At 37.6% G+C, this 10,781-nt stretch overlaps 1 protein-coding gene and 1 pseudogene across 6 annotated transcripts; one reads left to right on the forward strand and one right to left on the reverse strand.

The window, feature by feature from the left end:
• The first annotated feature begins 545 nt into the window (after positions 1–545).
• Positions 546–7,307, forward strand: LOC133671237 (uncharacterized). 6 transcript variants are annotated; one of them, XM_062091928.1, is made up of 6 exons: positions 546–789; positions 1,066–1,166; positions 1,330–1,479; positions 2,932–3,170; positions 3,336–4,146; positions 4,995–7,307. In XM_062091928.1, the coding sequence occupies exons 4-6, from the start codon at positions 2,943–2,945 to the stop codon at positions 7,097–7,099; spliced, it is 3,144 nt and encodes a 1,047-aa protein (XP_061947912.1). In that variant the 5' UTR covers positions 546–789; positions 1,066–1,166; positions 1,330–1,479; positions 2,932–2,942; the 3' UTR covers positions 7,100–7,307. The 6 variants fall into 6 exon arrangements, with proteins under 6 accessions (XP_061947912.1, XP_061947909.1, XP_061947911.1 ...); XM_062091925.1 differs by having other exon boundaries at positions 1,386–1,479; XM_062091927.1 differs by having other exon boundaries at positions 1,386–1,479; positions 2,941–3,170.
• Positions 7,308–8,711: 1,404 nt separating this feature from the next.
• LOC133671137 (UDP-glycosyltransferase 708G1-like) lies at positions 8,712–10,517 on the reverse strand (annotated as a pseudogene).
• Positions 10,518–10,781: the final 264 nt, after the last annotated feature.

Below are 10,781 nucleotides of genomic sequence, written 5' to 3' on the forward strand. Positions count from 1 at the left end.
TGAACCAAAACATTATAATAAAGGAAACTTCAAAGCCATCCCTCAAGAAATGTTCTCACACCACGCGCCTGTGCTGCCCTTGCTCAACTGCCAACTTTACCCCTCCAATCTTTGGTCAATTTTGTCATTTTAGAGGTCCGGGTGACTCTAGATAAGTTTGAGAGAGAGAGATTAAAGAGCAGAGGGTAATAGTTGTTTTTTAACTGTTTTTAAAAAATAAAAAAATATTATTTTTTAATTCAGAGCATGTTTGAGATTGTACTATAATTTTTATTTAAAAATCACTAAAATAAAATATTTTTTTATTTTTAAATTTTTTTTAACATTATCATATTAAAATAATTTAAAAACATTCAAAAACTAATTAAAATAAAAAAAAATCGATTTTCAAGAAAACAGAATTGAAAACGCAAAAACAAAGATATTGTTAAATCGTTAAAAGGCGAACAGCGATGTGGTACACGAGTGTAGGTGCGTGTGAGGGTAGAAAGATACTCCATTGAAGAGTGGTCAGCTACTTATGGAAACAGTAGTGCTTGCTGTTGTAAAGAGTGAAACACAGGCGTCTAAAAGGTACTTTACTTGCGTGTACCCAAAAAGCATGGAAGGTAGAGAGAATCTAGAAAATGTGAAAACAAATGTCCCCATATCTTTCACATCCTTAAAATCCCCATAAAAAAATAATATAGTAATAATAAATACAGAATAGGAAAGCGAAGTGATAGATATCTTGGAAACCAAAGCTCAAGCAAAGTATATCAGCGAGACCACGAGTTGACAAATTCCAAGGTCATTGTTTCTTTGTGAAAGAAAATAGAAAATAGAAAAAAGAAAGAAAGATCTCTCTCTTATTCTTATGTGGGATTGTGGGGATCTTTCAATCCAATTCACATAATATCAGATACTGGCCCAGCAGATTTGAGCTTCTCTCCTGTATATATATATTTTTTAATCATTTGGGTTATCTTTCTTTTGTCTGATGGTTGATGATTTGTGATTTTTCTATGACATTACAAAGTCACCTACTCTTGTTTAAGTCTTTGTGGTTTTGTTTTCTTCCTTCAGATGGGAATTTTAATGGAGCTGCAGTTGAGTTCAAGGGTTTTCTGTGAATTTGAGCTCAAGTTTTGATATGGGGAGGTAGAGGATACTGATATATACAAAAGGTAAATCATTTTTTCCTCTTTTTTTGGATGATTGATTTGTCTGTTTGTTGGTCTCTCAATTATGCTAATCATGGTCGGTCAACTGTAGTTGCTTAAATTCGAGTGCATGATGTTGCCATGTTATTGCTTTCATTCTCCGTCCTTGTTCTTTGTTATTTGTCAGTGGAGGAACAAAACCAATTGCTTCTCTTTCCTTGATTTGTGCTGCTGGAATCGCAGGCTTGTGTCTGGAAGGCTTTGAAGAAAACTGGATTTCAGATTATCAATTTATCTGGAATACCTAATTTAGAAGAAAGGTCTCGTGGAATTTCAAGTAAGCAATGACAAGAACTTTCAATGCCATCGGTATTTGTTTCTTGTTGAAGTTAGTAGCATAAAATGGATGTAATTGCAGTAGTATTAAGAGATGTAATAATACCCTTTTTATAGGGCCATTTTGCAGTGATGTCAGAATACCAGGGTTCTCTGTTCCATAGTAGTTTCCCAGTGCTTAAGAAAGCTGCTAGAAGATGTTTCTTTCTCTTTAGTTTTGCAATTTGAACTTTCTTTTCTGGTCGGAGCAGTAGTTGGTAGAATCCATTCCTTTACACTGGAACAAAGTGTATATTGCAAAGGAAAAGAATGAAGAACAACACCTAATGATCCAACGGTTGCCAATTACCAGATCATTGATTTGGGATCCTTGGAGTGAATTTCGAGCTCAACATACTTTGAGTTTCACCACACCATTCCAATGCTCACGCCATTCTCTTTTATCATCATCATTGGAACTGTTGGCATTGTGTGCTCATGTGTAGCTATGATGCATTACAATTAATTATCTCCGAAATGGGTGTCCAACGAAAATTGATTTTTTGATGTTTCTTTTAGATACTACTATATTCTTATCTCCCATCCTTACCAAATACACTTCCATTGCCTACAAATTAAATTCTAGTGTATCAACAAAGTGTTTCTTTAACGCTTGGAAACTGCATTTTCTGAAAAATAGGGATTCGTGAATTCTTTTGTTTCTGCTTCTAACTTTTAACCTCTTTCAGTGCATTGGTTCGGAACATTTGTTATTACCCTTACAAATGCTGTCCAATATCTAGTTTGGAGCACTTGCAGCTAGGAAGAAGCTTTTGGCTGAGAGTTATCTGCATGGGTTTCTATGCTGTTGCCTCTACTTCTTGCTAACATATTACAAGAACATCTTTATTTTTCTTTGACGGCGGAATGGGATCTCTCTCCAATACTAATTACAGGGATATGTTGTTTTTAATTGACTTTATTTATGACTAGATTTTTTAAGATTTGTTCATAATCTGCTATTTTGTTGCTAAATTAAGTGATAAAGTGAGTTCTTTATATGGAAGATTTACTAAAAATGTTAGCTGGGATTTGATTTCACCACCGAATCAGAAGATGTCATTCATGTAGGAGGAAATGATATGATATCACTGCCTGTATAACGTAGCGGTTCTTTCTATGTACCAGGATTGATGAATAATTTATGACTGCAAAGATGAAGATTTATGTGCTATTTATGTGCGGCATCAACTTTTTTTCCCTCCAATCTAAGCATACAATACACGTGTTACAATATGCCACGAGTTTTATTTGTCAGAATCATGAACCATGCTTCTCATCCCATAGCCTTTTCTTGCAACAAAATTATATAGTGTTGGCATGTAAAACCTTTTCATTTTTGATAGAAGAAAACGAGATATCCTTTTTATCAGTGTTGGCAAGTTAATTTAGAGCTTTATTAAGTTGTTTGCAGTCTTTGCAGGAATGGGAACTGAATTTCTGTACAAGATGTATATACCGGGATATAATTCTACGAAGGATCTAGATGAAAGTAGTGGGAATGGTAGCTGGCCTTCACGTCATGAAAACAAAGCCTTTGAGCAGCACCATGGCGTGTTTGCTGCAAAGCCAGAAATATATAGATACTCTGGATATGACAAGGAACACTTGAGGCAAACCATATTGAGGCAAGAAAACACATTCAGACATCAGGTATGATTTATTTCCACTTTTATATTTTTGAGCTATAAAATTAGATTTTCAATACTTTTCTGAGTTCATGAAATATATTGTGAAAATGTGCTTGTTTTGCATGCATAATTGAAATTTGATTGAGCAAAATATCATATATTAGTTTATGGAAATTCAATTATGCAGGTTCATGAACTGCATCGGCTTCACAAAATACAAATGGACATAATGAATGAAGTCCGAAGCAAAGAATCAGTCATATGCCTTGATCGAATGGGAACATTTCAATCAAATCCTTTTGCCTTTACACCTGAAGGGGATGGAAGGAGGTGGCATAATTCTGGTCTGCCTTTGGTGGCAATGAATTGTCATATACCATCTGCTTCAGGTGCTGATAGTGTCCAATCACATTTTAGTTCCATTAATTTGCAGAACATGCAATCTGGATGTGGTTCTACGCACGATGGATCCAGGATTAAGTATGATGTATCTCTTGAATACAATCACAAGAAGCTTCAGAGGAAGTTGTTTGACCTTGAACTACCAGCTGAAAAATACATAAATGATGCAGAGGAAGAAAAGGAGGCATTTGGTGGGTCAGGGTTGGAATCTGACCCTCCAAATTGGAATTGTATGGCTACCTGTGAGAAAAATGGCAACATGTCCACCTTGAGTAGTGTTCACTCTAGTTGCAATGGTGATACTTTTAGTTCCAATACAGGGAGGACCCGAGGTTTTACAGATTTGAATGAACCTTTCCAGGTTGAGGAAACATATGATATAACTCCTTTCGATACTCTAGGCAAGGTTACCTACTCGAAAGAAGAGATACAGGGGCGGGATTTATCTGCAAATTCATGCTCAGGCTTCCAATCTTTGGCAAAGGAAGTTTCTCAAAGACCCTGTAAAGAAAAAAAGGAGGGACTCAGCCAACGAACTATGCTTTTAGATAATGAATGGGAAAACAAAGGCAGACCACCTTTTAACTTAAAAGCTGGTAAGGACTTATTCAGCAACACTTTTTTGTTTCCTGTTGAAATCAGCCAATGACGTTCTTTTTTCTTGGATGTGCAAGTTTGCATGAGTCACTACTTTACAAGTAGCCTAGTAGTAGGGTTTTTTTTTTTTTTTTTTCAAATCATTGCTGTATTTTTTTTATACCATGTTTGTTATCTCTCCTGTTGATAACCTGGTGAATTGATTTTTCTTACTCTAAATCTGTTGCAACTTAATTCTTTTGCAATGTTAAAATTTACCAAATGAACTCCCTTTTAACCAAATTTTGAAATGAATTATTAAAAAAATTTAGTTCAAGATAACTATTTGCTTTGTTCATGAAAAAAAGTGAATCATTTTCTGGCATAACCATTTTGTTATGAGAATTCTAAATAAACATCCAAGTACTTGTAAGGAAATGCTCTTCCCATACTTGTATGAATATTCAGAAACCTCAATGGTCACTGTTCTGAAAATTCTGAAAAATGTTAAAGGAACTTCTCATTGTTATTGATTCTGTATGACTTTTAAGGAATGTCTTTGACTTAAAGAAAATGGAAATAAAGAAAGTTTTGACTTCAAATTACGTACAATTAAATGCGCTTGCATGTGATGGTGAATGTGCATATGTGTTCATGGATACTGAGTTAAGCTCATGGTATTTGAAATTCCTTTACTTTCTAAGGTTGGATCATTCTTCTTTGTCATCAGAGCGTAAAACCTCCAATATGAATATTTCTTTTCATTTAGGTGATTCATAATGAGAGAGACAATTGAAAACTCTCGCAATATGTTTATTGTTGTGTAGGATCATTCAGTTTTCAACTGATGGTTTGATCCGTCTTTCAGGCCAAATAAGCACCGGAACTCTGAATAGTAGTTTTTATGGAGAGTATTTGCCTACACAAAGTGAATCATCGCATGTTGGCTGCATGAATGCCCATGTGCCTGATCAGAATAAACCAGAACAATTGAAAAAGAAGACAATATTTGGTGTTGAAATCTCTGAAAGAAATCATAATGCATCTGTTATGACTTCAGATGCACTTCCGCGGCCACCTGCTCCTCAATCTAATGTAGTCAATTCTGAGTCATCCTCCATTTCATCTTGGAAGAGGCCTCCGGCTAGCTTGAAACAGAATGCAATATTTGTTCAGGGAAACCCTTGCTTTAATACCTTTCCTGAATCAAATAAGAGTTCAACCACATTGTTGCATTGCCATGAAGTTTCTGCAGATGGGTCGATTGTTAATGAAAAAGTGGATTTTATCCCAAAACCAGGAGTTGAATTGTCCTACAAAAATGACATCTCCCTCATTTCTCAGTTGGAGTCCAAGGCATCGGCTGGTCACTTGAATGGACACAGTGATAGTAATTCTGCTTTTGAACAAGTTCCTAAACATAATCCTCCAAATAACTCTAGGGGTTCAGGCTGGTCTGAGAATATAAAATCTGCGGAGGAAGTAAACCTCAATGCAGTACCTCCAAAAAGTTACCCAATTGAAGCAATTTCTGATTCAAATCTTATTTCCATTGGTATTCCAAGGATGGAAGAAACTCCACAAGGAGCATTGTCATGGATGAAAACTATTTCACATTGTAATGGAAAATCTTCTGGTGAAATGTCTGATTCTCATAAGGTGAATTGGGATTCGTTGCAAAGAAAATATGCTGAGCAATTTGCTTGCAATGGTGGAACAATGAAGGGCCTCCATCAAAACATTGTTCAGGATTCATCATCAGCAACAAATGTGCATGATGCTGAAGAAAAGAGAATTGGAGGTGATTGTTCAAGCAATAGGAAGATTCTTGGTGTTCCCATTTTTGAAAAGCCCATTTCCAAAGAACTACCTTCTGCCAGCTCTGGCCTGAAGCCTGGTTTTTGTGTTTCAGAGACTAATGATGCTAACTCTATTAAAGGCGGGATACTTCATACTGATCTGAATCAGGATCCTATGGAATCTGAATCCGTGGAGATCCTAAACACAAACAGTTTAAATGTGGCGAAGTGTTCAGTTGATTGTAGAGCTGATTTAAGACATTCAATTGATTTGAATGTGAGTGTGACTGAAGAAGAGGCTCAAGCTCCAAGAAACAAGGCCAGTATTGCAATTCAGATAGATTTGGAGGCGCCAATTGTCCTTGAAAACAACATGGACATCGTGTCTGGAGATGGATTTCCGGAAAGCAAATTTAAAGAACCATTTCAGTCCATAACAGATGAATCCAAGGACTTTCATGAAGGCTTTTTGATAGCTGCAGCTGAGGCTTTAGTGGACATGTCACTGTCTGGTGTGCACCAGTTTCAAGATGATGCTCCGTGCCATATATTGGAAGCTGAAGTGAATAATTCTCTTCAGTTGTTTGCAGAGATAATTTCTTCTTACAAGGGATACATTGAGAATGATGTTGGATCACTTTCAGTGCACAAGGGTAATAATGATTGTGAAGATTCAATACCAGACGAGGTTGATTTTTTTGAGTATATGACCTTAAATTTAACTGAAACCATGGTAGAAGATCATGATTGTGAACCTATGGTTTTGGAAAACACAAAAGATGAAACATCATTGCCAAGACGTCCTAGGAGAGGTCAGGCCAGGAGAGGAAGGCAGCGGAAGGACTTTCAAAGAGATGTACTTCCTGGTCTTGTCTCTTTGTCCAGGAATGATGTGGCTGAGGATCTTCAGATGATTGAAGGTCTGATAATAGCAACCGGTGGCACTTGGCAGTCAGTTTTGTCTCAGAGAAACTCCCCTAAGAGCAAGGCAGGAAGGGGGAGAAAGCGTGCAGCGAGTTCTGCTGCCTTTCCAACAGTAACTGCAGTGAGTCCACCGCAAGCTCAGCAGCCAAATTGTGGAGAACTGGGACTTGAAGTAACAGGATGGGGAAAGAGGACAAGGCGTCCTCCACGGCAGAGATATCCTTCCAATAACCCTTTACCACACCAATAGCTAGAGAGCAGGTCATTTAAATTCAGAAATGAATTGTCATGGCCTTACCTGCCAATATTATTCATGCCAAGGTGATTCATTTTGTGTACTTGCCTTGTATTTTCTGAATCTGTACTTTGAACTTGTATGAATCAGGACACTTGTGGCTTCAGCTTCTTCCTCCTTGTTTTGGCAGATCAAGAAATCTTGATGTTGAGACTTGCTTCAATGAGCAGTTTTAAATTGCTATCAGAACAGTCATTTAAGCAACAGAGTTCAAACAACAACATTATTCATATTTGTACAATGAACTCCAAAATGGCCTGAAATCTCCCTACATAGCAAGGAGTCTAGGAAATATACTATGGTTTTGTTGAAAGGTGGTGCTTGGTTGTTGCCGTCTTGTGATAGAACAGATGAAGACTGAGAAACATGTCTTTGTTTTTCATGTTTTAAAAATATAAAATTATTTCAAAATTATTTAGGTTTTTGTCTCTTAAATTATATATATATATATATATATATATATATATATATATATATATATATATATATATGTGTGTGTGTGTGTGTGTGTGTGTGTGTGTGTGTGTGTGTCCCTACACTAACCAACCAACAAAAAACTACAGTGAATGCGCTCTCTCTCTCTCTAAATATATAGTCATGGTCTTGTGCCCTCTTGTCTTGTAGTTATGGTCTTCATTTATCCTTGCGAGTAGAAACATACTCCTCACCCCGAAAGCGCCGTCGATTTTTTCATCTCTAACTTGAACAGACGAAAAAATTACTAGATCCATTTGGCGGTAAATTTGAAAGGTAGTTGTTGGACCTATGAACATCAACGATCATAAAAGCAAAGATTTCAGCTTTGAACTTACCCACCAAACTTTTTTTTTTTTGGTTCCAAAATTCTGACTTTGCCATGCAAAGTTCAGTGATTATGTCGTGTTTGAAGAGTTGTTCTTAATCAGACTGCTTAGATTTGGTAGAGAAATCGAGCAGATATGCTTTCATGATGGTTTCTTAACTTTGGCCTTAGCGACTACAGGACCACCTTCCCTCCACCAAGCTCATCCTGAACCGCATAGGTCCCTTTTCCCGCCATGGCTGTCCGTGTCAGGACTGGTTACCCATTTCATCTCTTTATATTTTATTATCTTTTCACGTGTATCTGTGTGCAGACGCATAATTTGGGTTGACATCTAACAGTGTGTTTGGGAAATTTGGAAGAAAGGGTTAAGGAGGGAAATTGTAGAAAAACAGAAGTGAAGGAAAGGCTTCACAAACAGTAGATGTCAAAAGGTTTCTTTCCCTTCCCTTCAATAGTTATTTTTATTTTATGAACTTCATGTTGAGGATTATGCAAGGTGTGACTACTTGGATATATGTGGAGAGCTTGAGTTCATGGAGACAATGAAGGTGAAGTACCATGAGAAGGCGGTAGAGACGGTGGAAACGATTGTTGGGAAGCCTGGGACCTGCGAATCAGCAGTTTTGGGAGTGCCTAATGTGGAGAGGCTGCGGAGGGGCTGTCAAGACCCGAAAGAGCAAGGCCTATGGCAAGACATTCTCCAAAAAAAAGGTATCTTGTAGTTTTATCTCTTCATACTTTTCATGGGATTGTTTCATTCCATGAAAGAAGTGAAGTTTATTGATAAGAAAAAGATTACAAGACACAACAGACAGGATAAGACATCCTCCAAAAGAAAGATGAAAAATCAAAATTTCAGGACAATGCGAGTTGAATTTCCCCCGACCTTTTGACTCTACCAATCTAATCCTTGTTTATCTGGTCACAGACAATTCAAGGTACAAGACATACAGAAGGGTATAGGATATTCTCGCGACTTCAGAAGTGCTTCCACATGCTGATGAGTTCAGTCAATCCCTTGTCAGAACTCCCACCAAAGCCCACTGCTTTCCTAGCATCTTCTTTGATCCCCAATGCCTGAATTCTCAATGATTCATTCCCCATGGATTCTCTAATCCTTTCTGCAATTTCTGCTCCTTTCACCAGCATCTCCCCGCTCCAACCCCAACTCTTCACCCAGGTCCCTAGTCCAATCCTCTCCACAATATCTGCATTGACTTTCTGGTCCCCGTGTTGGGGCCAAGCTAAGATCCTCACTCCATGCCATGCAGCCTCCATCACTGAATTCCAACCACAGTGACTTAAAAATCCACCAACTGCTGGGTGGCTTAATATGACCTCCTGGTTTAACCAATCCTTAACTATCAATCCCTTTTCTTTGACCCTCTCCATCAATTCATGCCCAATTACCTCTTCCAATTCTTCACTGTCTTCCCTATCAACTTTTTTATCCTTCACCAACCAGACAAACCTGCTACCACTCTTTATCAGCCCTTCACCCAACTCCCTGATTTGATCCCTCGCCAAAGCAGTCCTACTGCCAAAGCTAACATACAGAACTGACCCAGCTGGTTGATCATCAAGCCAAGTTAACTGTAACTTGCTCTTCTCAGAATCACATGGTGGAAGTGGTCCGATGGCAACAACTGAAGGTAGCCTTTCCAGAACTTGGCCATAATTTATCTTTGTGAGTGATTCAAGCTCAAAACTTACGAATGTGTTAAGTAGAATTCCACATGATTCTATCATTTTCCTACCATTCTCTATGAAACTGTTCTTCAAAAAATTATTGCTCTTCTGCAGAAGTGGTGGGGGGACCAATGACTTGGGCATCAATTCCACGTTTCGAATCTTGATGACATCCGTCTCATCTAAATCATCCAGAGCTTTTGAGCCGGCTAAAGTGGGGTAGGATAGAAATAATGTTATCATTTTAGCAGATGATGTGAAGAGAACATAATTAGGAAGGCTAATAGCTTGAGTGATGGGAATAACTGTAGAGGCCAAGGTCATGTCTGTGATAAAACCAGAAAGAGATGGAGTTAGAGCAGAAAGAAGCGGGGAAAGAAGGTGACAGGAGAGCTTGATGAGTTGCATATGATAATAAAAAGGGTCAGCCGAATTCCCTTCAAGTGGAAGGAGGTGAAACTGCTTCTGCTTGACTTAAGGAAAGGAAGCGAAGAACCCTGATAAAGCTTGTGACTCAGCCAGCGACACCGTTGGATGTGGGGTGATGAAGGTGACATGGACATTTCGGGCTGTGAGTAAAGCAGCAAGTCTAAGGAAGGGTGTGAGATGACCCATGCCAGCACTTGGGAGGAGAGCTACATGAACAAGTTTCTGGTCACTAGAACTTGACATTCTTCAGTGAGCTGTTTTGGTGGTTATTCTAGCTTCTTGTACAAGAAGAGAATAGCTGAACGAGCAAGTTTGAGAAGAAAGGATTTGGATTTGAAGGTCTGATTTAGTGGCTGTTTGGTACAGCCACACGTATCATCGTTTGGTTAAAAAAAAATAAAAATGCTTTATGATGCTGCAGGTTTTGTAGAAGCATTTTGCTACTTCAGTGGAGCCATTCTTTACTGTTACACTGTTGACTAAAATAAACAGTTCTTCTTTTTAAAAAACTAGTAAGAGTGAACTGTTCACGTGAATTTATTTTTTTTTGAACAACTAGTCAATTAATGTCACTTGTAATATTCACGTGAATAATAATTTTTTTTGTTTTTTAAAAAAATTAGTTTAAGATGAATTAAATTTTCTAATCTTAATTTTATTCATAATAATATTTTACCTAATTTTATTATACGCTAAAAAAATCATGAAAACTGT

This window comes from Populus nigra, chromosome 13, assembly GCF_951802175.1.
Source record: "Populus nigra chromosome 13, ddPopNigr1.1, whole genome shotgun sequence".
Classification (NCBI taxonomy): domain Eukaryota; kingdom Viridiplantae; phylum Streptophyta; class Magnoliopsida; order Malpighiales; family Salicaceae; genus Populus; species Populus nigra.

Coding starts and splice junctions, on each gene's coding strand:
- LOC133671237 (XM_062091928.1), top strand. CDS start 2,943: ATGGGAACTGAATTTCTGTACAAGATGTATATACCGGGATATAATTCT. Junction 3,171..3,335: donor AAAACACATTCAGACATCAG/GTATGATTTATT, acceptor TCAATTATGCAG/GTTCATGAACTGCATCGGCT. Junction 4,147..4,994: donor ACCTTTTAACTTAAAAGCTG/GTAAGGACTTAT, acceptor TCCGTCTTTCAG/GCCAAATAAGCACCGGAACT.